The sequence below is a fragment of the Adiantum capillus-veneris genome, chromosome 14, assembly GCF_014529385.1.
Source record: "Adiantum capillus-veneris isolate H3 chromosome 14, ASM1452938v2, whole genome shotgun sequence".
In the NCBI taxonomy this organism is placed as follows: domain Eukaryota; kingdom Viridiplantae; phylum Streptophyta; class Polypodiopsida; order Polypodiales; family Pteridaceae; genus Adiantum; species Adiantum capillus-veneris.
The window spans coordinates 21233324-21261128 of record NC_140944.1 but is presented as its reverse complement, the minus strand read 5'-3'; the positions used below and the strand labels follow the sequence as shown (position 1 = coordinate 21261128).

Below are 27805 nucleotides of genomic sequence, written 5' to 3'. Positions count from 1 at the left end.
TTAGGTGACAGCGCTTACAAGGTTAGAGTTCAAAAACAAACACTTCTTGTTTTCCATATCACCATTCATTTGAGCCTCCTACAATTTTCATTTGAGAGTTCCGGCATAAGCACTCATCCAAAATGTTAAACAAGAACTTTTCACCTACTTTCTAACTTACACTATCAAACTCAGTACATTTATTGGCTTCTTGTGATTGTCCACAAACAAATCCATCTTGCTTCTTCTTGAAAGCCTTTTGAGTACAAAGTGTAACTTCTTTGGCAAATGAACTCTCCCTATCAATCTATCAAGAAACAAGCGAAAGACTAAATTAGTCCCAAATTGTTTTTGGCACTCAAAACAAATTTCCATGGATGATCATGTAAGTTACCAAGTGATAGTCGTCAACTAGTTTTTCAACTAGGTTGTTTGAACACCCATATCAGTATTTGTAAGTTTTTGACATATGAACCTCCTCAACTGTGTCAGTATCAATGTTGTCTTCATCAGATGCCATGAACGTTACAATTTCTATTCTAGATGTTACACTCATTTTGCCATAGAAACTCTCACAATCTGCAAAAAGGAAAGACTTGAAGAAATACTTACTAAAACAACTAGTGTGGCTTGATTGTGAATGGATGTTATCGAGTATTGGCGTGGTTTTTTGAATATCATTTAGGAAGTAAATATTCCAAAAAACAATAAAAATGCTCTTCTTAAAAACAAAATTGACTAACCGGAGCTGTTGTTAGAACATATGTACATTTTGATATACATCTAAAGCGATATGCATCAAAGGGCTTTCAAATATTCAATCCTCGGGAAAAACCTCATACCCTTTATTTTTCTTCTTCCGTTGACTCTTACATAGCAATTTCGGCTATGGATGTAGAATCCTGACGCCTTTGAGTACCTAGTAGGCATAGTTGGCTTCGGATTCGCTGACCTGCAAAACCCGGGTAGAAAAAAATTGTGATTTTTTCGAGGGTGCAGATTGGAAATCTAAAACCATGGGATGTTTTGACTATCACTCCTTTCCAAATGAATCTATAACCAATGGATGCTGTTCACCTTCACTATGGTAGACGTATATGAATAACTCCTTCACGGGGGTCCATTCTTTTGGATCTACGTTCTCGTGAAGGTAATAGGTCTACCCTTCAAGTCTGACCCCGCAATATAACCCCACATAGGGATTACCCACATTCACTCTCAAAACCTGGTTTATGGATGATAACTCGGCTCTGGCATCATGCTCTAAGGGCAATCTGCTACCCTGAACTCAACTTTCTCCTTTCTCCCAATAATGCCCAATCTATCTACCATGTCATGGTTGGTTACCTTGATAAAGGCAATCCCGACCTCATCTATGTATTGGTCCACGTTATCGGCTGCATATACTCTATCAAGACCTTTTGCAGCTCCTAATATCTCTTGGACACAATACTGTCCCTGTTGATCTACATATATACGCGCTCCTTGAGCATTCGTGTATTAATATTGTAATGGAACGAGTGGAATGCCCGGCACTCCTTTTGAAGTCCCAATCATCTCACTCCCGCTTCTCAAACTCATACTAGAAACACGCTCAACCATGATCTCAGGAAATGATATTTCAGATGAGGAATCTGAAGACACCTCTTCCCGAATAATCGGAAGAAAATTAAGGTCAGCCTGGTTTACGCTCTCCTTTGTGGATACTCTACTGGCTTGGTCTCTATCAGATCTAGCACTGGACTGATAAAATGCTCTTGATCTCAAAAACATTCACAACTTACTACTCACCTGGATATCTGTAAAGATCTCCCTTGTGAAACTTGACTCGAACTTTCACTATCAGCTCCGATCTAGACAAGTCGCAAACTCTCACAATTCATTTAGCGTTTTCAGGGTCCAGTGACAAATTTTACAAAATAAAGCATGTAACAAGCATCTAAACTTTATTTACAAGCTCAATTACTCCTAAAACACTGCTGGACAATCCTCTGTCAAAAACTTAGCTTCAATTTCTGTCCTACTTTTTGACAATCTCAGCTGGCAAATGTCTTCTAGAGGCTACTAGAACCTCACTCACCAAATTTCATTGAAAATAAACCACCAAATCAATAAGAGAGAAAAAAAAAATTGATTTTTTCTTGACTTTTGCATTTTGACCTCTTTTTCACTTTTTGACTTTACGAGTGACTTTGTACACGCTTTTTATGACATCCTGCAAATTTCATCCAAAGAACAATAAAAACAATAAAAACCATATTAGCTGGAAGGGTTTTTCCTTTCTTTGCGTTCTACTTACCATCTTTTGTTGCTTCAAGACATTCACTCTACCAATGCCCATCTTTTGTGTAAAATGTACATTTCTTTGGGCAAGGAATCAACTTTTCCCATTTGCGCTTTTCGCCAATGCAACCAAAATGATGATCGTCACCTCAATAAAAGGGCCCATTGGAGAATGACATTGTGAGTATTGGTAAGGTGATTGCTCGCATTGTAGGGTTGCACAGAGGGGTTGGGTATTGTTGTTGCTAAAATCTTCGCTCACTTTAGGTCCTTCAGGAACCTTACTCGGGTAGAAGTTTGACACAGGTGTACCCATGATTGTAAATATATTTAGGTCAATCATATAAGTGGACTATTACTCCTTTCCAAATGAATTTACAACCAACGGATGCTGTTCACCTTCACTATGGGAGACGTATACAAATAACTCCTTCACAGGGATCCATTCTTTTGGATCTACGTTCTCGTGAAGGTAATAGGTCTCCCCTTCAGGTCTGACAAAGCAATATAACCCCACATTGGGATTATCCACATTCACTCTCAAAACCTGGTTTATGGACAATAACTCGGCTCTGGCATCATGCTCTAAGGGCAATATAGCTACCCTAAACTCAACTTTCTCCTTTGTCCCAATAATTCCCAATCTATCTACCATGTCATGGTTGGTTACTTTGATAAAGACAATCCCGACCTCATCTACGTATCGGTCCAAGTTATCAGCTGCATATACTCTATCAGGACTTTTTGCAGCTCCTAATATCTCTTGGACACAATACTGTCCCTGTTGATCTACATATATACGCGCTCCTTGAGCATTCATTCGTGTATTAATATTGTAATGGAACGAGTGGAATGCCTGGCACTCCTTTTGAAGTCCCAATCATCTCACTCCCGCTCCTCAAACTCATACTAGAAACACGCTCAACCATGATCTCAGGAAATGATATTTCAGATGAGGAATCTGAAGACACCTCTTCCCGAATAACCGGAAGAAAATTAAGGTCAGCTTGGTTTACGCTCTCCTATGTGGATACCCTACTGGCTTGGTCTCTACCAGATCTAGCACTGGATTGATAAAATGCTCTTGATCTAAAAAACATTCACAACTTACTACTCACCTGGATATCTGTAAAGATCTCCCTTGTGAAACTTGACTCGAACTTTCACTATCAGCTCCAATCTATACAAGTCGCAAACTCTCACAATTCATTTAGCGTTTTCAGGGTCCAGTGACAAATTTTACAAAATAAAGCATGTAACAAGCATCTAGACTTTATTTACAAGCTCAATTACTCCTGAAACACTTGCTGGACAATCCTCTGTCAAAAACTTTTGCAAAAATAAAAAAATTTGTAGAGCAAGAAAAAATTCACAATTTTTTCCTAGCTCTAATTTATGGCCTACTTTTTAACAATCTCACCTGGCAAATGTCTTCTATAGGCTACTAGAATCTCACCCACCAAATTTCAATGAAAATAATCACCAAATCAATAAGAGAGAAAACAATTGTGAATTTTCTTGACCTTTGGATTTTGACCTCTTTTTCACTTTTTGACTTTACGAGTGACTTTGTACACTCTTTTTATGACATCCTCCAAATTTCATCCAAAAATGACAACTCCTTTGGGTAGTAGGGAAAAAATCGCGATTTTTTCCTAGACCTCAGGCATTTGATAATTTTTTCTAAGTTTTCGTTTCACCCAAGTTTTGGACCTCCTTTAGGTCTTGTTTGTGCAAAAGTTTCCCTATTTTTGAAAGTCAACATCAATATCAATAAATCACCTAAGGAAATTTGCAAGGGTGCTTGAAGCAATGCATCCCAAATATTAGGGCTAACCACTCTAGGTTGTTCTGTACTAGGAAAATCTAGGTCTCTATGTATAACTTGTAGTGCTTATGGAGTAGCATTTTGTTGGAAGATGTGACCGGCTATGAGATCTATCCTAGGAGATATAGGATTTTTTCCCTTGTAAAAACATTTATTTGGGGCTTCAGCTTCCAACTTGTATATTTGTGAGTTAAGCCAGTAGTTTTTGAGGAATTCCCATGTACATCTGAGACTCTTAGTTGGGTATAGAAGGCAATTTTTGTAAGTTTGTAAGGAGACCCTTATCCTTTTGAAGTGAATAGAGAGAGCAGGTTCTACTTTGTGTCATGCTTTCAAGCTTGAGGGGAACCCACCCACCAAGTTTGAGCTCATTCCGAGGAGTTTAGCCAACCTTCCTTGCTTCTTGATCCACCATGTTCACATGATGAGTTGTACTTCTTTCATTTTTGTTTCTTCGTGACGTGCAAAGGGGAGGGGCTCATCATCCTTCATTGGGTTTTCTTGCATAGTTGGCAAGCCCTTAGACGACTTGTCGACTCCCAATTCCTGTTTGTTTTTTGTTGTTTCAATAGGTTCAACCATCATAGGGTTTTCTTTATTTATTGGCAAGCCCATTGGTTGACCTTCATGTGGTACATGTATTGCTTCCATGTTGAATCCTACGGCTTCCCTTGCCTCCTCTTCTGTAGATCTTGTCGCTATCAGGTCTTTGTAGGCGTCTACAGGATCTATTACATCTGTTGGTTGAGGTTTAGGGGCCTCCTCAATATTTGGCTTCTCTTCTATGTCCATATCCTTTGCTAATTGGGACATAAAGGATGTTGTCTAGAGCAAGTCGAGGGTTGTGAATAGTGTGGTCTGCCAGGCTGGCAACCAATTTTGTTGTCTTCTTTGCCACCTGTTCGCATATCTCTGGTGGCAATTTCATTGGATCTGGCAGATCCTCCTCCATCTTCTCCTTGCCCTTCTCTTCCATCGAGGTTTCATTGGTAGATTGTTGGTGGTACAACCTCCACTTTGTCCTTCTCTCCTTTGACATTTCACGGCTTCCTACCTCCAATGTGGTTTGCACTCTCGTACTTGCTGATTCTAATCCAATGGGTGTAATAATCCTTGGCTTGGAGGAGTTCCTACCTTTTTCTTGATCTTCTATCTGACCATTTCTGCTAGGTTTCTCTCTCTCTCTCTCTCTCTCTCTCTCTCTCTCTCTCTCTCTCTCTCTCTCTCTTCCTTTTCCTTCCGTTCTTGCTCCCTCTTTCTTTGTTGAGCCTTTCTTGCCTTTTGTTTCCTCTCTTCTTCTACTTTCACCTTAGCTTCTCTCTGATCTATTCGTTGCTCTAGGGCCGTCTGAAACCGGCCCGTAGGGCGGGGCGGTAGGCGTTGGCTTTCACCTGAAATTCTTTACTTAAAACACACACGCAGAGCACTTTGCAAAGGAGACCTGTAACGGGAATTAACACTTGATCACACACACGGCTCGGAAGCTAGAATGCTCCGAGCAGACGCCGACAACCTGTAGGCCCCAAAATTGACGCCCCTTCCGGTATTTCTTTATTCTTTAGGAGGGTAAATTACAAGGTAAGGTCCTGGGAATCCTTCACGTGTATCCACCTAGATACCATTTGATTTGGCCAAATTTCGGCAGCATAACAGCCCCAAAACTTGCGCGAAACCAATTCTCCTGCTGGAACTCACTTTCACTGGCGTATACCCTCTGATTCCTGCCCAAAAACAGTAAATTCAGCACGCTGTATTTACTGGTTTTTGCCCTGTTTTCAGCCCCAAACAGTCCCCTAACTGTCCTCTACCAATGGGGCACGATTCCCAATGGTCCTGGCGTCCGTATAGCTGAAAAACAGTGAATTTACAGCGCATACACAGCACTGATTTTGCACCTGTACGGTGAGGTTATGACCCTCACCAGTGCCTGCTTTGGAGCAGCAGTTAGCTACCCCTGTTCCTGCTCAAAGAGGCTCTTGCCTCAGCACAAAAGCATGAACCCACACAACTGTACATCAGTCAAATGAGTAGCCCTCCTGTGGGGCATCACATAACTGCACGTAGGGGAGAGAGAGAGCAGTGTGTAGTGTGCAGGGCATCACTCCTAGCACCACACTGTACATGAGAGGGAAAGGAAGCACTCCATAGCTCTTAACCTGTGACAAAAGCTAAAATGAGGCCTCTCCCAGCATAAAAATCAGCGCCCATTTTTCTGCAAGAGGAAAGTTCACGAAAATGTGACACTTGGCGCATTTTCAAGCATTTTCCCGTTTCAGGTTCGCCGCTTAAAAATATCCCAACCGACGCGTCAGTTGACTTCGCGGCAGAGTTATAAAGTGTTCCCCTAGTCATACCGAAGGTAATGATGCGAACACATTTCGCGGCCCAAAATAGCAGTTCCCTAAATTTTAGGAGATGCTTCCGTTGGGCTCCCACTGGTCTTTTGACCATCTATGAGGGACCGCATCCAAAAATGCAATGTGGCCCAACTGTCGGATACTTTTTGTTGGTAGTCCCACCTTGACTTTACGCCTTAATTGAGTTCACTTCCTAGTATCCACCAACTTGCTAAGTGTGACGGGGGGACCTATATGATCTTGCTCTGAGCCTAGACATCCTCTTACCATACGAATTCCAGTGCCGACCACTTCCCGTCTGCGGGTGAATCTACCGTTCACATTGGCCATACAATGTCCGACCGTTTGCTACTTCAAAAAGAGGGTCTTAAACAAATAAAATAAACCCCATTGGAAAGAAACCAACAACCAAGGTTAGCAGTTGCCACATCTCTGTGACATGGTTAATAACTGCCACGTCCTCGTGACACCGTCCTCGGCCTCCTCGCTTGTGCTCCTTCCTCTTGGCGCTGCAGCTCTACATCGCTTGGGTCACTTTCAAGACCTTTTCTTAAGAGCTGGTAGCTCCTTCTTCACGCAGATATTCCACCAAAAGTCCTTTTCGTCCTTGTCCGCCTACAAGTGGTTGCAGCTGTTGCCCCTTTGGTCTTGTACTTGGGGTTGGTGCAAATCACTTCTGACCAATCGTCAGAAGTTGGTGCATCCTTTAATAATTTCCCTTTCCCCATTGAGGTGGGCCGCCAACTTTGTGAGCACTTCTGCTCCTGCCAAAAGTGGAATATAAGTTATTGCTTCTCCTATTGCTTTCTTTCTGGGTCAATGGAGCATACTCTCATGATAGACACCATTTTGTGCAAGGTGGTTGCCAAATTCCTATTTGGTCTAGTGTAGCGTGTTTGGCGACAACAGTGAAAATATTGGTGCATGACGCGCATCAGATGGGCAATTCTCTTCTCTTTTATAGAATCAAATGTTGGGAGCTTTATGGTGCTGATCTCCTCATCTGAATACCCTTGGAGATTCATTGGCTCTCCCCTTGTCAGCTTCGTGACGTTGGCGATATTATCGGGGGTGATCACAATCAGCCTCTTTTTTCCTTGTGCTATTGTAACTGTAGCCGTTGTGCTTGCAGGGTTGGCCTTCTTTAGGGTCATCAAGAGCTCGCAAGCCTTCTTGTAATCAGAGTGTACGATAGGTTAGGCCAGAAATTCTTCAAGGTCAAGGTGAGCTATGGCCCTGTCTACTTGATCTAGGCCATATGCGATGGTGTTAAAATCTTTTGGCATCTGTGGTGCTTCCCACTGTTTCTCACTCTCATTCTTCCAAGTGGTGGTGAAAATGCGTTGTCCTCGGGCCATCTGTATTCCTTCATCCACAAAGCAGGCCTTTGCACCAATGATATTTTCCATATCTGGCTAGAAACTAGGAATGTCATCCAAGTTAAAGATGGTACGGATGCATCTTCTTTGGAGTGTTTGACCCTCCATATTCAAAGATTTCATCGTGATTAGTGCCAATTTTTACGGCTTCCAGTTAAACTTGTTGGACTTTATCCTCCTTGGACTAAAATCTTAGTAAGTTAGTGTGGGAATGTCAGTTTTGGGCAATAAAGGTAGTTTTGGGATTCTTGTGTGATGAGCTTTGCAAAGGTACCAGACAGTCTTGGAACTTGGCAAGTTGGCAGCAACTATAGTTGGTGCCACAGTGTCATACTATGAATGTTTTCCATATCTGGTATATTCATGACGTGTTGAGCTCACTTATGCCTTGTTTTCATCATTTGGATCACTAAATCTCCAATTTTTGCACAAAAAGTATTTCAGACTCCTGTTTGACACTAACTTTGAGGTCCTCTTTCCAACACATTCTTCTTTCATCTACTTTGAGCACAATTCTAGAGTCTACATTCCAAGTGGGTTCTCTCTACTATCCACATGCCTAGGTGATTTCACTTTTGCATGCATGATCTAATTGGGTGTCAGCAATCGCGGTTGGTGACACAGTGACACAATTGAGTGCTTTTCCTCTTTCTTTGTTCCCCTTAATCTGTACATCATTCTGACAAGGTGTATTACCATCCATTTTTCTTGCTTGTCCCTGACTTTATTTTTGACCTTGTCCGAAAGGCGTTTGGCATACTATATCCTGCTTATGGTCATCCTGTGAGTTTTAAGCTTCTCCAATGGCTTCCTTAGGTCTCCTATGAGCTTGGGGTGAGTTGCTTGGTCATCTTTCACCTATGGATTAGCCATTTTCCAAGTTGCCATCAAAAAACACTCAGAAACGCGTTTTTGGGCTTAGTTTAAAATCTGCTGGGACTTTTGCATTGGTTTTTTGACCATGCGGCTTTTAAGAGTTATGGTGAGCTTATGGTATCAAAATTTTTGACTTTGGCACATGCTTTACCCAATTTTGACCATTTTTGCCCTAGATTCAATAAATTTGTCAGTATTTGTCCATGGATGATCCAAATGAGGTGGGGACACACCTCCTGGGGCCTGTGGTTGACTTGTGAAAGCACCTTGGATCCTATTTTTGGTGAAATCCTCCTTGTGGCACCAACCGCGGTTGGTGCCTCTCGTAAGTTTTTATGGAAATTGTCATGGCGGCCTGGTTGTCCTTGGTGTGTGGGACCCCCGGTACCTTTACTCTCATTTTGAACCTATAGTTTTGCTATGAGAGTGAATTTTGGTTCATTCCTAAATATCCATTGTTTTGGGCCACTTTTGACATCCAAATGGGGTGTCCATGCAGGTTTGGGCCCTGTCACAAAGTGATGACGTGGCGGACAACAAAAACCCTAATTTCTGCCAGAAACCCTAAAATTCCTGCAAACCCTAATTTTTGCAGAAACCCTAATTTCCGGAAATCGCAGAGGCTAAAAAAAAAAGAAAAAAAATTTTGAAATGATGAGCGACGCGAATTTTGCTTTTTTTTTATATAAAAAAAGAAAAGACTCTCTAAAGAGAGAGAGAGGACTACTGCTTTTGATTTCAAGCTTTTGGGGCTCTGTTTTTGGGCATCCCTTGTAACCTTTAAATTAGTGGTGAGGGCCTCACTTCTCAGAGCATCTGGACGCAGAGTCTGAGAGTGAAACCGTAACCGCTCTCTTGTACTTTGATGATTGATTAATACAAAAAGAAATACCGAAAGGGGCGCCAGTCTTTGGGGCCAATATCTCTAGGCACGGAACTCCGCCGGGCCAGTGCAAATCTATTGTGATCTGTGAATTGTTTTGAAGTGGTTATTTGGTGCTGTCGCGGTTGATTCTTGACTTGGAGTGTCCAAGTCTGTTACAGTGGTATCAGAGCACTGCCGATTTCTCTTCTACGGGAAATCCGATCCCCGAAAATTTTTTTCCGCGGCACCTATGGCTTCAGGCAATGATCAGTCGACTCCCTCTGCATCTGGAGATGCGGGATGGGATCACAACGAAGATTCAGAAAGAGAGTATGGCCAGCCTCGGCCTACTCAAGCGGAGCAAAGAGAGATGACGCGTCATCAATTGATCGGCGGTGCAACAAAGATGATGCTCAATTTTGCCAAGGACCCGAAGATGGCAAAATATATGAACCAGACCTCTTTGGAAGAGGTATAGATGGAGTGGCAGAGAACCACAACACCACTCCCGAAACCCGCTCTCAAGAAACCTTCTACCTCCAAGAAAATATACGGAGAAGGAACTGGAGAACGTGGTTGATGCACGGATTGCTCAGCTTTTTGACGCGCAAAAGAAAGCCAAAAAGCACGGCAAAAAGCAGAAGAAAAGCACTGACTTTCCAGGTTATTTGGGTCGTCAGTCGACTTTTGACAAGGCAAAGAAACAGAAGAAGTGTGTTCGATTTGAAGGAGTACCCAGTTCTTCTTCTTCTTCGTCTTCTTCTGATAGTTCTTCTAGCTCCTCGGATTCGAGCGAATAAGACAGAAAAGGTAAAAAGCGAAGCAAGAAACAAAGCTTCGGAAAGTAGAAAGAAAAAAGAGCAACCAAGAGAAAAATGTTGCACGACCCAAGCTTACTCCTGAGGAGAGAGCTCGCTTCATCAGAGAAGGGAAGTGCTTTGGATGAGGGGAACATGGACATATCTCCGCGAAGTGCCCTAATAAGGCACAGAAAGAACAGAATGATTAAGACGACGACAGGTCTGAGAGTTCGAGAGCAGCTGAGGAATGTGGCAGAAAAGGCAGATAGAAAAGCAGAACTGGTACCACATGGCGTGGGACCTGCACCGAATCTAATGAATGAAAGTACAACCTTTGCCGCTTTTGGGGCAAAGTGAAGGATCAGGAAGCTCTATTGAAGGAGCCAAGGCCAACTTCTTTTCACTTGGAATTGGCGGCTCGATTTGGAATTACGCCCAACAGACTGATGCCACAGGCGGTGGTAGTTCGACTGGCACCCGGATGGGATGTTTCCATTACACCGAGCATTGGCAAACTTTGTTTGCAATGATAGGGGTGTTCAGGGCACGCGAGTGACGTTCTACTCAGGATCCCTTGGTATCACAAGAACTACGCCGTGGTTGACTACCGGGCCGAGAAACGACTTTGATAAATGAAGGGCTTAGAGATTGTACTTGATTTTCTTACTCATTCTTTTGGGAGAACTGAACGCTGGATAAAGGTTGAATATGTTTTGACCTGATCAAAAGAACGCCAAGATTTTTCTCCACACTCATGCCGATTGCTTTTCAGAGGGCCTGAAGATCAAACCATTGATCTGATACCTGGAAGCACGCCACCGAATCGGCCACCTTATCCTGTGAGCCGAGTACAGAATGAAAAGATTATGAACCAAGTGAAAGACCTCTTGGAAAAGGGTCTTGTCCAACCTAGTACTTCACTGTATTGCTCTCCAATGTTGTTGGTTTTGAAGAAAGACGGATCTTGGAGAATGTGCATCGGTTATAGAGCTCTCAACAAAATCACCATCAAGAACAGATTTCCGATTCCTAGCATCGATGATATACTTGACAGGTTACAGGAATCCTCGTGCTTTAGCAGGATTGACTTGAAGAGTGGATATCATCAGATCGGGATAGCGCCAGGAGATGTCTACAAGACAGCTTTTCGAAAGACTTTTGGGTTATTTGAGCTTTTGGTGATGCCTTTTGGCTTAACCAATGCTCCTGCGACATTTAACCGGATGATGGACAGGATTTTTCGAGAGTACAGGCTATTTGTTGGCACTTTCTTTGACGACATCATTGTTTTCTCCAAGAATGAGGCAGAACACAGAGATCATCTGCTTCAAGTCTTTCAGGCATTACGAGATCACACGTTAGTGATTAATGCAAAGAAAAGTGAAATTTTCCTACCAGAGATACACTTTTTGGGATACATTGTGTCAGCACAGCAGGAGTGCAAATGGACCCGGCCAAGATAGAGACTATCCGTGATTGGCCCAATTTGAGGAATGTCCATGAAGTTAGAAGCTTCTTGGGACTGTGTTTGTACTACAGGCGGTTCATACGAAAGTTTGCAGAGGTTGCTTCCCCTTTGCATACCTTGACACAGAAAGGAGTACCTTTTTCGTGGGGACCCACAGAGGTGACTGCCTTTCGGACATTGAAAGAGAAATTGACTACGGGACCTATTTTGACTTTGCCGGACTTGCAGAAGTCATTTGAAGTATATTGTGATACTTGTGGTCGTAGTCTGGGTGCGGTCTTGATGCAAGAAGGCCATGTCATAGCTTACGAGAGCCGTTTGTTCTCTAGGCCGGAGATGATAGCACAGATCTATGAGAAAGAGCTTTTGGCGGTTATCCATGCTCTTACTCAGTGGCGGCATTACCTACTCGGAGCGGATTTTACTGTCTTTACAGACCATCAGAGTTTGCGCTACTTCTTGTCACAGAAGCATCTTTCGGAAAAGCAGATGCGGTGGGCGAACATCTTGTCACAGTTCCACTTCCAGATTGTCCATGTGCAGGGACAGAAGAATGTGGTGGCAGATGCTTTGTCTCGGAAACCGTTGGTTCTGGCTGTTTCCGCGATACATCATAGGAGCTTCGAGGATATGGTCGATCAGTATGTCACAGATACAGATTTTGCAAATATTTTCACACGGATACGGGATGGGGAGACAGTAGCTGGATACTCGCTTCGGGAAGGCTACTTGATGAAAAAGACTATGTTGTGCGTTACACGGCCGTTGAGGGAAAAGGTTATGACTGAATGCCACTGTCCACCTTTTACGGGTCACCGCGGCACTGCTACCACCATGAAGGGGGTAGAGAGATACTTCTTTGGGCCGAGACTCAAAAAGGATGTGGAAGAGTTTGTGCGCAGTTGCTTGGTATGCCAGAAGGTCAAGTTTGACAGGCATAAGGCACAGGGATTGTTACAGCCTTTACCCATACCCACCCACCCCTGGGAAAGTATTGCAATGGATTTCATTTTTGATCTCCCGAGAACACAAAAAGATCACGATGATTTTCCGATTACATGGCACGTCTAAGACGATTGTCTCCGACAGAGACCCCAGATTTCTGAGTTTGTTTTGGAAGGCAATTTGGGAGAACATTGGCACGTAGTTGCAGTTCTCGTCATCATTCCACTTGCAGACTGACGGGCAATTTGAGATTGCCAATTCAATGATTTTAGATTTAGTAAAGTCTTGTATCTCAGATCAAAAGACTCAATGGGAAAAGAACTTACCTTTGGTGGAATTTGCCTACAATAACACGATACACTCTTCGACGGGGAAGACGCCATGTGAGATTGTTGAAAGTGCTGCGAAGGTTCCATGCTTCCTGAGCACGAAAGATTAGATATTTGAAGCGGATGAATATTCGCGAGATTTAGATACGGCTTTTGCCAAGGTTCGCGAGACTTTGCAGAAGTCTCAAGAACGACAGAAAAAGGCAGCGGATCGCCATCGTCGCGACTTGAAATTGAAGGAGGATGATTGGGTGCTCTTACTTTTAAGAAGGCACGCCTATGAAAGAAAAAGGGAAAGGAGAGGCTTTTTCCAAAGCTTAGTATGTGATACTACGGACCTTTCCAGATTACTGAAAAGATAAATAATGTCTCCTTCCGATTGAACCTACCAGATACATGGAGGATTCACAATGCATTGCATGTGAGTCTCTTGAAACCTGTTAAGGGTGATGTGTCTGATGATGGGGAGCTTGATGAGCAACCCGCAGGGGAAGAAAACGAGGAGACCCTTGTTCTTGAAAAGATTTTGGCATATACGGATACGAAGAAAGGTAAAGTCCGAAGGCGGTTCTTAGTTAAATTCAAGAACTTTCCTACATTTGATGCGAAGTGGATGGAGGAGGAGGACCTATAACCGGCCCGTACAACGTAGAGGGCGGTACTATTTCAATTACCTGTTAACTTTACACAGAGCACTGAGAAGGGAAGAGAACACAGTTGCGTCCAGCGACTAGAATGTCACTGCGCACACGAGACCGACACCCTGTAGGCCCCAAAGACTGGCGCCCCTTTCGGTATTTCTTTATTCAAATTAAGGTAGACGATCCGACCACTTAGCACAAGCTTTCACAAAGCTGTCCAAACCTGGCGAGGGCTGAAAACGCAGGTTTTCGACCGGATTTCGACAGCATAACGGCACAAAAACCCCTGTAGGTCAAAAACACTTGTCTAGGACGGATTCCCTCGATATCTGGAAGCTTTCTGGTGAGCTGTCACAGAAATTCAGCGGGCTGTAATTCTCTGTTTTTCACTGCCGGGAGCCCAAAAGCCTGTACACGCATCCCGAGGCTCTCACGAGGCTCCCCCGATGTTCCCTTGCAGTTTAGGTGCGAAACCCTAAACCTGCAGAAAAACACAGCAGGCTGTAATTCCCTGTTTCGGATGGTTTTTAGCGGAGCGAACACGCCTACGCGTGTCCCAAGGGCTCCCGCACGCAATGGGACAGTTCCCCTGTGAATTGGACGAGTTTTCACGCGAGAAAACTCTCCAAACTCGCAATCTTTCGTGATGGAACTATGCGTACCTGTGGGGGATTAGCAATTAGCTAATCCGGTTCCTGTTCAGAAGGCTCTTGCCTTGGCAAACGCGCATAAACGCCCAGAACTGTACATAGGTCAAATGAGAAGCCCACTAGTGGGGCATAACATACTGTACGTAGGGGAGAAAGAGAGCAGTATGTAGCGTGCGGGCATCACTCCCGTCACCATACTGTGCATAGAGGGCAAGGTAAGCATTCCATAGCTTCTATACCTGCTACAATCCACCTGAGGCTGAAAATGGCGCCCCCTTTGTTGATATGCAGCTCGTTTTTGCCTCCCAGAGTGGCAGAATCGCTCACAGGCTGACACGTCGCCCAGTTTCCAAGTTTGGGCTTTCCCTGCTAAAAATATCTCAACTGGTGCGTCAGTTGACTTGGCAGCAGAGCAATAAAATGTTCCCCTTGTCATTCCAAAGCTAATGACGCAAACACATTTTCTGGTCAAAAATAGCAGTTCCCTAAATTTTAGGAGATGCTTCCACGGTGTCCCTATCGGTCTCCTGACCATCATTGAAGACTACCATTTGACCACCATCTACAATGTGGGTTAATTTACTGGCCCCTTTCAACTTATAAAGTTGCAGTGACTTGAGGAGTGGCCCAACTTCCAGTTTGGCGCACACGAGCTTCCATACTCATCAGAATTCAGTGCTAACTGCCCAGGCAGTCCCTGTCTGACCGACCTAGATCCCCGATGTGAGAAACCCATTTGGCTGCAGCCGTTTCACACTGGGCATGCAATGTCCACTTGCACCTTTTCAAGGCTTTTGGGACAAACAAGTAAAAATAAAATAAATATATCTAATACTTATTTACGGAAGGCAACAGGAAAAATACACCTCCTGGTGACACACCCCACCCTTGAAATACTGCAAGCGACCTCGCTTGCATGCCAATAATACATGCAGATATCTCCTGATATCACATATATTCTATGATGGGAAATCCAAGATATACATGCTTCCGGAAATGTAGCGTTGGACGATTAAACAATCCCACCAACCTGGCTACGACACATATATCAAGCATAGAAGTCTTCTAGTGTACTCTTGAGCACAAACTTCTCTAGCTAAATTCTGTATGGAAAGAGTAGATACAATTGCTTAACTACTCTCTTGAGCATCATGAACCATGCTCTTGCCTTGCTCCAAAAAGGCTGCATCAAGTCACTATGGGTTCCATTTGAAAGGCTTCAAGATACAATTGCAATAGCTGAGGTGAATCAAGCAATTCAGACTCTTCTATCCATTTGGCATCTAATGATGAATAGTTCTTGAACTTCACCAAATAGCGTCTTGCAACTTTTCCTCTAACCTTTCTTTCTTTATGTGCCAATATCTGTTCAGGAACAAGGATTTCATCCAATTCTTCCACTTCGGGTTGTTCCTCATCAAGCATATTCTCTGGCACATCACCAACAAAGAGCCTTAGAAGGCTGACATGAAAAGCATTATGTATTTTCCACCCTTCTGGTAGCTTTAACCTGTAAGCTACATCGCTGATCTTTTCTGAAATCTGAAAAGGACCATAATATCGCATATTGAGCTTAGGAAACAAGCGTTCCTTACCTTTCCTTTTCCTTAACCTGGCCTTTTCAAAGCGCAAAAGTACCCAATCACCAAGTGAAAATACAAATTCACGACGGTGACGATCAGCAGCTTTCTTTTGCTTAGCCTGAGTCTTCTCAAGAGCAATCTTTATCTTCCTGTATGTTTCATCCATATCTTGCACATACTTGTCTGCCTCAAATATCTTGTTCTTAGTCTGCAAAATGGGTGGGACTTTCTTTCCTCCTTCCACTATCTCAAATGGTGCCTTACCTGTTGATGTATGCACAGTGTTATTGTAAGCATATTCAACCAATGGGAGATGGTGTTCCCAAGTTGCCTTGTGCTCTGAGACATAACATTTGAGTAGGTCCAAGATAGTAGAATTTGCCTCTTCTGACTGTCCATCAGTTTGCGCATGAAACGAAGAAGAGAACTTGAGCGTAGTGCCCATGTTCTCAAACAATGCCTTCCAGAAAAGACTCGTCATACGTGGATCCCTGTCACTGACAATTGACTGAGGCATCCCATGATATTTAAAGATATTGCTCATGAATATCTTGACCATGTGTTCTGGCTTTATCTTCTTCCTAACAGGAATGAAATGGGCCTGCTTACTGAACCTACAAATGATAGTCCAAATCCCATCATTTCCTGTTTGTGTCCTTGGAAGATCAAAGATAAAGTCCATTGCTATACTTTCCCATGGCCTATCAAGGATCGGCAATGGCTGCAACAATCCCGGTTGCTTTTGTCTGTCAAATTTGACTTTTTGGCATACTAAGCATGATCTTACAAATGTGTCAACATCTTGACGCAAAGCTGGCCAATAGAAGAATGCCTCAACCCCTTTCACTGTCGCATCAATTCCACGATGCCCAGCATAAGGTGGAGCATGACTTTCCATCAAAATCTTTGGCCGTAACTGTTTAGTAACGCATAACTTTCCATGCATCATGAGAAAGTCATTCTTAAGCATATAGTGCTCATGCATCATAACTTTCCATGCATCATGAGAAAGTCATTCTTAAGCATATAGTGCTCATGATGTTGCCCATCAACAAGCTGGTCATAGATCCTTGCAAAATCTGAATCTTCAGCATATTGTGTCTTCATTTCGTCTAGTTCACAATGGTACGGAATTGACACTGCTGAAATTTGGGGCTTTCGTGACAACGCATCAGCCACCACGATCTTTTTCCCTTGCACATGCACAATCTGAAAATGGAACATTGACAAGATGTTTGCCCATCACATGTGCTTCTCAGACAACTTCGTCTGTGTAAGAAAATATCGCAAGGTTTGATGATCCGTTTGGACAACAAAATCAGCCCCTAGCAAATAGTGTTTCCAACTAGTGAGAGCATGAATTACTGCCAGCAATTCTTTCTCATAGACTTGCAAGTTCCTTTCAGTCTTCAAAAGAATTCTGCTCTCATATGCGACTACTCGGCCATTTTGCATTAAAACTGCACCAAGACTATGGCCACACGCATCACATTGAACCACAAAAGGTTTAGAAAGATCTGGTAAAATAATTACCGGATCTGAAGTCAGCTTCTCTTTCAAGTGTTTGAACGCTAAAATTTCCTTGGCTGTCCACTTGAAAGTAACTCCTTTTCCTTGCAGTGCATGGAGTGGAGAAGCAATCTCAGCAAAATTTCGGATGAACCTCCTATAATAGGAACATAAGCCTAGAAAGCTTCGAAAGTCATGTACGGACTTCAAGTTTGGCCATGACCTAATTGCTTCCACTTTAGCGGGATCCATGCGTACCCCATCCTTTGAAACAATGTGCCCAAGGAAGTGAATTTCTTGCAAAAAGAACTCACTTTTCTTCGCATTGATGAGTAGCCTATTCTTGCGTAGCTCATTGAAAACTGCGGTCAAGTGATCCCTATGCTCCTCTTCAGACTTTGAGTAGACAATCATGTCATCAAAGAAGGTACCCACGAAGTTTCTATGTGGTCTAAAAATTTTGTCCATCATTCTATTAAATGTGGCAGGAGCATTTGTGAGACCAAATGGCATGACAAGAAACTCATAGAGACCAAATGTTGTCCTGAACGCAGTCTTATGGACATCTTCTGGTCTAATGCGTATCTAATGATACCCGCTCTTTAGGTCTATTCTTGTAAACAATGATGCTCCCTCAAGCCGATCAAGAATGTCATCTATCCTCGGTATGGGGAACCTGTTCTTGATAGTGTTCTTATTCAAGGCGCGATAGTCAATGCACATGCGCCATGAACCATCCTTCTTCTACACTAAGAGTACAGGCGAACAAAAAGGGGATGAACTGGGCTGAATCAGCCCCTTCTCTAAAAGCTCGTTGACCTGACCCATAATCTCTTTTTGCTGGGCTGCACTAACCCTGTATGGTGGTCTCTTCGGTGGACTAGAACCTGGCACAAGATCTATAGTATGATCCTCAGGTCTCTCAGGAGGTAACTCCCCTGGCAAAGAGTCCGAAAAACAATCACGGAAACCACTCAAAAAAGTTGACCTGTCTTTATCTAAGGTAGACAAATTAGATACAACTTGAGGTACTTCTTTTGCAAAGATCAAGTACGCAGAAAGATGATTCTTTATTACAGATGAAATAGCAGAAGCAGAAACAACTGGAACAGACTCGCCTTTAAGCTTTACATCAAGGACATGAGTCTTTCCTCTATGTACAAGGGTAATCTTTTTGTTGTAAGTATCCACCATAGCATGCAACCTGTAACACCATGGGATACCCAATAACACATCACAGCCCTCAAGCGGCATAATATGAAATTCTTCCGCATCCACATAGCTCTGAATGTGCAGACGAAGCTTTCCCAGAATGGGAGTAACAGGCTCTGAATGTCCTGGGCATGCCAAACCTGCTTCGCCTGTCATACCCATCTCCTCTGCACGAATGCCCAACTTTGATGCCAATTCTGGTGATATGAAATTTGCACGGGCTCCTGGATCAAAGAAAACCAGCACTGCCTGGTCTCTAACTTTGCCCCAAGCTCTGCACAGCTCCGTGGCATCTGTGTTTGGCTGATCTCCAACCAAATCTGGAACAAGTCCTACACTCGGCTTTGGCTTCTTCCCTTTATGGTCTGACTTGTCATCCTTATCCTGTGACTTCTTCTGTGGGCATTCATTTGCAAAATGTCCTTCCTGTTCACAAATGTAGCATTTCTTGGCCTCTCTAAGAGCTTTCCGTTCTTCAAAAGTTTTGCCAGAAAAATGCCTCTTTTGTCCTTGTCCTCGTCCCAAAGAAGACTTAGACTGCTTCTTGGACGTATCACCTTCTTCAGTGGAGGGCTTCTTTGTGGGAGGCTCAGAAGGCTTTGCTGCAACATTGCCCTTGGCTGAAAACTGTTTGCCCTGGGACCCTTTCTTGTGGCTATTAAATCCATCGGAATCTCCCTTCGACAGATTGCTGGCCACTCTTGCATTCTCTATCAACTGAAACATATTCATGACAGTAGTCTTTGTGCAGTAGTCCCTGATTTTCTTGGGCAATCCGCAACACTACTTCTCAATTTGTTCTAACAAAGGCACAAACCTATAAGAGGTGACTGGCAACAGTGCGGCCCAAAACTGTTTATTGTACTCTTCCAAATTCGCACACTGTTTAGCATTCAACTCGTGCCATTCTGACATCACATCCACTTCAAAAGTGTTTGTCAACCATGCAGGCGCAAAAAGCTGTTTGAATTGGACCCACGTTGTTGGGGCTTGACCTTGGTTCAACAATGCGGTCCACCATTGAAGCGCATTCCCTTTCAAGAAAGTGGCAGCCTTACGTATCTTTGAAGATTCCGTGAAGTTGCCTCCAGCATAAGCTGCATCAAACTGTTGTATGAAGGTCAAAGCCTTTAATTGGTCCTCAATTCCTCTGAAAGTTTCAAACTTCACTCCCTGCCCACCTTCCTTGTAATCCTTAGGCTGATTCAAAGGAGCCACATTATCATAAACAGGTGCCTGTAACAGTGGTGCTCCATGAGTGTTCATTCCACTACTCGCATCAATTGTTTTCCCTGTCATATCTGTATTTTGTACGTATGGCTGCGAAAAAGCAGCCATACCAAATTGTGTTCTAGGCACTCGAAACTGGCCATAGGCACCCTGAAAACCAGGTTGGACACCCATGTTTGCGTACATAGGGTTACCCATGCCTGTTTGCATTGTCCCGAACACATTCCCTGGCATATAACCTGTGGAAGGTCCAGCCATAGCTTGAAACACTGAACCACCTCCAAAATAACCAGGATAAGTATTAGGTAATGGAAGGGTCTGACGCATAGCCTGTTCATTGCTCCCTTGACCATTCATAAACGGTTCCTGTCCAGCTAAAGCAAGTTGCTTTGGATCATTGGACACCGCTAGTTGCTCAACCACATGGGCTTTCCCTCGAGCATCATGAGTCCTCTGCGCATTGGAAATCTCCTTTTTCTGCAACGGCTCAGTCATGCCCTGTGTAGGAGGCTGAAAACCCTGTGTCGGAGCCTGTAAGAATTCTTGCATCCTTGGGTTGTTAGCCAACTGCTGAAACATGTCCATGCAGCAACGCAGTTGAGTTCTAAACAACCTGTCCTCTTCTTGAAGAGTTGAAGGAATTTTCTCTGTGCCATGTGAGGAAGATCCCTCTTCAGGTACTTGGTCTCTCTTCTCTGCCATATCGACAAGCTCTGTGTTGCTTTCACCCACAACAATCTACGCTGCACTTTTTGAAGAAAAAGTGACTATCCCGTCGATGGAACCATATAACCGGCCCGTACAACGTAGAGGGCGGTACTATTTCAATTACCTGTTAACTTTACACAGAGCACTGAGAAGGGAAGAGAACACAGTTGCGTCCAGCGACTAGAATGTCACTGCGCACACGAGACCGACACCCTGTAGGCCCCAAAGACTCGCGCCCCTTTAGGTATTTCTTTATTCAAATTAAGGTAGACGATCCGACCACTTAGCACAAGCTTTCACAAAGCTGTCCAAACCTGGCGAGGGCTGAAAACGCAGGTTTTCGACCGGATTTCGATAGCATAAAGGCGCAAAAACCCCTGTAGGTCAAAAACACCTGTCTAGGACGGATTCCCTCGATATCTGGAAGCTTTCTGGTGAGCTGTCACAGAAATTCAGCGGGCTGTAATTCTCTGTTTTTCACTGCCGGGAGCCCAAAAGCCTGTACACGCATCCCACGGCTCTCACGAGGCTCCCCCGATGTTCCCTTGCAGTTTAGGTGCGAAACCCTAAACCTGCAGAAAAACACAGCAGGCTGTAATTCCCTGTTTCGGATGGTTTTTAGCGGAGCGAACACGCCTACGCGTGTCCCAAGGGCTCCCGCACGCAATGGGACAGTTCCCCTGTGAATTGGACGAGTTTTCACGCGAGAAAACTCTACAAACTCGCAATCTTTCGTGATGGAACTGTGCGTACCAGTGGGGGATTAGCAATTAGCTAATCCGGTTCCTGTTCAGAAGGCTCTTGCCTTGGCAAACGCGCATAAACCCCCAGAACTGTACATAGGTCAAATGAGAAGCCCACTAGTGGGGCATAACATACTGTACGTAGGGGAGAAAGAGAGCAGTATGTAGCGTGCGGGGCATCACTCCCGTCACCATACTGTGCATAGAGGGCAAGGTAAGCATTCCATAGCTTCTGTACCTGCTACAATCCACCTGAGGCTGAAAATGGCGCCCCCTTTGTTGATATACAGCTCGTTTTTGCCTCCCAGAGCGGCAGAATCGCTCACAGGCTGACACGTTGCCCAGTTTCCGAGTTTGGGCTTTCCCTGCTAAAAATATCTCAACTGGTGCGTCAGTTGACTTGGCAGCAGAGCAATAAAATGTTCCCCTTGTCATTCCAAAGCTAATGACGCAAACACATTTTCTGGTCAAAAATAGCAGTTCCCTAAATTTTAGGAGATGCTTCCATGGCGTCCCTATCGGTCTCCTGACCATCATTGAAGACTACCATTTGACCACCATCTACAATGTGGGTTAATTTACTGGCCCCTTTCAACTTATAAAGTTGCAGTGACTTGACGAGTGGCCCAAATTCCAGTTTGGCGCACACGAGCTTCCATACTCATCAGAATTCAGTGCTAACTGGCCCAGGCAGTCCCTGTCGGACCGACCTAGATCCCCGATGTGAGAAACCCATTTGGCTGCAGCCGTTTCACACTGGCCATGCAATGTCCACTTGCACCTTTTCAAGGGTTTTGGGACAAACAAGTAAAAATAAAATAAATATATCTAATACTTATTTACGGAAGGCAGCAGGAAAAATACACCTCCTGGTGGTAGGACCTAGCAGATACTCCTCAGATTGTGAAACTTTACCTCGATGTTTTGGTTTAGCATAGTCTACTCCAAACGGAACCCAGAATTCAGCTTGGCCGGGATCTGGTGCAGTGGGATGCACAAGAGGGGAGTCACTCCGCTCCCTTGTCAACAGATGCCTTGATTTTGATACTAAAGTCACTGATGTCTCTTTGAGCTTCAGGGATACTGAGAGCTGATAGTATTCTGCTGGATGACTTTATGAAATGGAATTCCTGATAATGATACTGATTTGTTATTGACTTCTTGTGAGTGCAGGAACTGATAGACGAAATGACTGCAGCATTTTGGTCTAATTGATCTCGAATAGACATGGTTGCAATAGGGGTTAGTCAATCGGACATCGATGAGGTCCCGATTGGACCTAGATGTGATTGCTAGCTACATTGCCGATATATCATGGTCTAAGATCCGAATGAATGTTGAATGTCATGTGATGTCTTGTGATGTCTGGTGATGTCGTGTGATGTGACTGTCGATTTTGTACATGTCCTAGATGTGTGTTCCTAGTACGTAGGTACTAACAGTCAGTGTCTGCTAAGACGGTTTATGGCTTTTGTCGGTTTTGCAGGCGTAATCGCGGTCGATTACAATGCTTTCAAGAGGGGGGTATGTCACAAAGTGATGACGTGGCGGACAGCAGAAACCCTAATTTCTGCCAGAAACCCTAAAATTCCTGCAAACCCTAATTTTTGCAAAAACCCTAATTTCCGGAAATCGCGGAGGCTAATTAAAAAAAAATAAAAAATGAAATGATGAGCGACGCGAATTTTGCTTTTTTTTATATAAAAAAAGAAAAGACTCTCTAAAGAGAGAGAGAGAGGACTACTGCTTTTGATTTCAAGCTTTTGGGGCTCTGCTTTTGGGCATCCCTTGTAACCTTTAAATTAGTGGTGAGGGCCTCACTTCTCAGAGCATCTGGACGCAGAGTCTGAGAGTGAAACCCTAGCCACTCTTGTACTTTGATTTGATTAATATAAAAAGAAATACCGAAAGGGGCGCCAGTCTTTGGGGTCAATATCTCTAGGCACGGAACTCCGCCGGGCCAGTGCAAATCTATTGTGATCTGTGAATTGTTTTGAAGTGGTTATTTGGTGCTGTCGCGGTTGATTCTTGACTTGGAGTGTCCAAGTCTGTTACAGGCCCCTTGTGGCATGGTAAACCTGTTGGCTTGCCCTGTCTTCCAAAAATGCCTAGGTGGCACTAACCGTGGTTGGTGGCACCTGTGGGTTTTTCCACTTGTTTGGCATCTGCTTGACCCCTCGCACCTGTAGAGTGTTCCTAGGCTGTGCTCTTTATCATTTGAAGTTGTGGTCTTAGTCTAGGAGTCAAGTTTCTATTGTGCGTGCCTACTTTGTGTTCTCTCCTTGTGCAAGGCGTGTTAGTGATTTAATGAGACGTATGTGTTGAACTCACCAACTCATACTGCTCGCACAATGGTGCTCCGTGTCACACACAGGGAAGCTTCGAATGCAAGTTGCTCTAGGCGGTAGCACTCTCTCTCCACAGGGCGCTAATAGAAATAACTAGAAATCCCCCCTATGTTAATATAATTGCATAGTGCTCTCGGAACTCCATCTTGGATTTTGAAGCCATTGTTCCTAAAACAGATCCTAGACTCCCTACGGATCTTCAATTTTTGGGTTTAGACCTCTGATGCTCCAAATATGGCCGAACGACCGTTCGGGCCGTCGTCGAATTTAAGTCAAAATTTGACATTCTCCAATTGACTCCAAACTTTTTCTGGGAGTTCCTCCTTTGGCATTCCATCGTTTGGCTCAAAAAACTTTTTTGCTTCTTTTGATTTTTATGGCGATTTTTACAAGAAAATACAAAAAGGTACTTAAACTAAGAGTTCCTTCTTTGGCATTCATCGTTTGGCTCCAAAAGCTTTTTTGCCTATTTTGATTTTTATGGCTATTTTTACAAGAAAAATGTACTTTAAAAATCCAAAAATATCCAAATATTAGCAAAGTTAAACCGAAAAAAATCCAAAAATAAAGATAAATAAATCAAACAATAGAGAAATCATCCCACAGCTATACACAATCTTGCTTGGTCATAAATGGTCTATTTTTTGTCATTTTTAGGTGGTTTTTGACCATTTAAAGTACTTATTTAAAACAAGACATGGATAATTATGATATATAGATAGGTATGGGGGTAAGTGATCCTGATTTTGACTTGATCCCTTCCTTAAGCTCATACGGGCATTACTTTTTAGCTTTATCAAGATGAAAAATCAATCAAGCGCATCTTTAAAGTGAAAACATTGCCCGTTTTTCTTCTCAATGCTAGGGTTCGCATGAAATGCCTCCTCCCTCCCATGAGGGAGTCCTCCTACATGATTGGTTATCACCTGTGCAGTGCATGGGTGAAAAGGATGTGCGTAAATGCAAGGCCTTGTAATGTTACCCTATGCATGCATTTGCAGAATATGCATGGAAGAATCATGTTGTGCTTATGGGGATTTGCTCGCGAGGCTTCCTAGTCTAATTATGGCAATGGTCGAGTAAGCAACCGTTCATCTTGTAATTTTCTTTGAAGCTCGTGCGCCCTCAACTTGATGGAAGGTTGTAAAAACACGTCAAGGGCTTGGTAGACTGTTTGGGTCTTTTTTGGAAACCATGTCTGCTTGGTTATTGGAGGTTTTGGACTACATAGTTCTGCTCGGTTGGCCCTAAATTGGTCTTAGATATCCATATGCACTCTTGATGTTCTTGTGTTGTGGCCAACTGCTTTGGTATCTGAATTTTCTTGCTTGATCTTGGTGGTGCAGGCTGTCATGGAACCATTTTTTGTTATTTTTTGGTTACTAAAGGTGTATGCTTGGTCTGCGGTGGTACCCAAATATAGTCATTGCCTCTCTGTGCTTGGATTATCTGTTTTGGCACCTACAACTCCTGTATTTTTGGGTTTTGAGTCTTCTTCTCTATCTTTCTTTGTTGGCCATTTGATGTCCGAGGGTAATTTGGCTGGTAATTTGGCTGGTAGAATTTTGGTTTTTGAGGGGAGGTTTGCTTTTGGGATCCATGCTTCGCATGCGTTTGGTCTATCTTTTGGTAGCCATGTTTGCCTTGTGGCCTTTCTTTCCTGTAATTCCTTGTGTGGCTTTTGCTTGTTGTGGGGCTTTGTGGTGATCTTGGAGGTGGAAACATCCACCCTGGGTATTTTTGGTACCCAAATAGTTGTCTCTCTGAATGCATAGGCTGTTTCCCCTTGTCTTTTTTGTTCACCGCGATAGTTGTTGTCAGCTACTGGTATTGATTGAGAAAGTGCGTTTTCCCTTTTATCTTATTTTCTTGTATCTGGTTTATGGCTCTCTTATTTTTGTAGTGACATTGGCATCTAGGTTTTTGATTCGGAAAATCATAAAATCATTCATTGTCCTTGGTTTCCTCTACACCACTCGGTTTTTCAAGGCACTCATCGTCTGCATCATCTTGTGGTTTTATGTGCTTTAACATATTGTAAAAGGCCTCCTCAGCCTCCTCTTCCTCTTGGGTCCTTGCTCTAGCTTGCTGGGTAGGATAGGATCCTCTCAGAATCTCCAACCACACTCAACATATAGTAGGGTACCACATCGTAGTCTTCTGGATCACAAAAATTTGTAGTGGGGCAGTCTCCTATTGCGCATACGTCAAGAGTGGCTAAAACATGTTCCCATTCTAGTGGTTCTAAGGCATCCTTAGGAAACGGTTCTAGAATGTAGTCTGTGTCCTCTATGGCCCTTTCCAAGATGCACTCTTCTCGTTTTACGCTTCCACACTCTGATGCTCCGCACATCTACAACTCCTCAGGTTGGCCTAAGCATGCTGGAATTCCTAAATTTGCTATGATTGTAACTGAATCAAAATCCTCAACAGGAGTCCTTGTGACAACTCTGTAGCTGTGGTTTTTCAAGTTGATGCACGTGGTAGTCTCCATGTGGCATAGGTAGATGTAACCCTAACCCCAATCTTGGAATACCCATTGTTGCCTGATTAGACACGAGTGATCTGCTTTTGCCATAAAAGTGATAGGATGGCGGTGGTGGTCATACTCTTGGCCTTGTCATGGCTAGATGTCCACCTTTGTTGTAGCTCCGTTTTGGTGCTTCTTCTTGGTGTAACCATGAGCACAAGACTGTGGTCCTGCTTCCTCGACATGTATGTGGGTTGGTTGCCCTATTACGCTTGTCATTATTTTCCTTTCTAGCTGTTGCATAACAGCATCTAAGCCTCTCCAAAGGGTTCGTATTTCTACTAGGGGTTGGTCTCGAATTATGCCTTACATAGGGAGCACTTTCAGGTGCCCCTCGGCTAATCGTTCTCTCGGCTTCTTTAGGATCTCGAGGTTGAAGAAGCACCAAAACGGAGCTACAACAAAGGTGGACATCTAGCCATGAGCACAAGACTGTGGTCCTACTTCCTCAACATGTATGTGGGTTGGTTGCCCTATTACGCTTGTCATTATTTTCCTTTCTAGCTGTTGCATAACAGCATCTAAGCCTCTCCAAAGGGTTCGTATTTCTACTAGGGGTTGGTCTCGAATTATGCCTTACATCGGGAGCACTTTCAGGTGCCCCTCGGCTAATCGTTCTCTCGGCTTCTTTAGGATCTCGAGGTTTGTACTCACATCCATACTTATTGACATAAACAATGTTGCTTCCTTGGGCCATGTCATACAAAAATAAGTAAAATACCTTCTCAATAGTCAACTCACTTGGATAGGGTTCTAAGCAATGAAAGTAGGTCTTAGCTCTACCCTCTGCATGCTCATAAATCCCTTCGCTTGAAATCTTCTTTACCTTCTTGTCGTAGACACATATGCCGTTGGGAAGATTCACCTGATGAGGCATGTTGCCTTGCTCCATGATCGTCTTGCCGCGTGCAACATTATCACAGAATCTATTGTAGTTTTTGGGTCTTCGACTATCAGGTAAGGAGTCCCTTCTTTATCACGGAACCTGTTGCCATCATCATAGAATTGGACAATCTCCAGGTCTCTGGCTGGCTTTTCTTTAATGCACATGCACCTACGTCCCCTAACATCCACATAAATAAGGGCTTCGTGTGCGTTAGACCCTTCGACAAAGATGGTGGTGTACCGCCATGCCTGATATATGCTTTGAGAGGTACTACCTCCTCGGCCATGATAGGTTGGAATTTTCTTGCACGTTGGTCAACCATAACGTAGAGTGATCGGTCGGAAGAGGTGTTTGTCTCACTGCCCTCTTCGAGGATGGGTGCAAGGGGATCTATCTCTGCCTGATTGACACTCTCCTCTGTAGATACTAAGCTGACTTGGTCACCTCCTATTCTAACCTCCCTTGGTAGAAATCTACCTGACCTCAAATACAATAATTGCTAACCATGTGCGTTTCAAACCCAACCTCGTACCTGGCAGGTCTGCTCGAGGTCGGTCTCCTTGTCGCCTTGTTTTGAATGCGTCGGAAATTTTGACTCTCAGCTTCGTAAGCACACTTCTTGCAAAAATTAGCCAAGTTTGAGCAAATTCCTTTGG

General features: G+C 43.7%; 1 protein-coding gene across 2 annotated transcripts; it reads right to left on the bottom strand.

Annotated features, from left to right (window-relative positions):
* Positions 1-27805, bottom strand: LOC147442057 (uncharacterized). Of its 2 annotated transcripts, XM_086528384.1 has the most exons (7): positions 4989-5129; positions 3381-3442; positions 1771-1832; positions 899-931; positions 374-402; positions 161-286; positions 1-78 (listed from the first exon to the last, which is right to left on the bottom strand). In XM_086528384.1, the coding sequence occupies exons 1-7, from the start codon at positions 5127-5129 to the stop codon at positions 1-3; spliced, it is 531 nt and encodes a 176-aa protein (XP_086384510.1). The 2 variants fall into 2 exon arrangements, 1 of the variants encoding a protein (XP_086384510.1); XR_015190168.1 differs by lacking the exons at positions 1-78; positions 1771-1832; positions 3381-3442; positions 4989-5129 and adding an exon at positions 27682-27805 and having other exon boundaries at positions 149-286; positions 374-462; positions 822-931.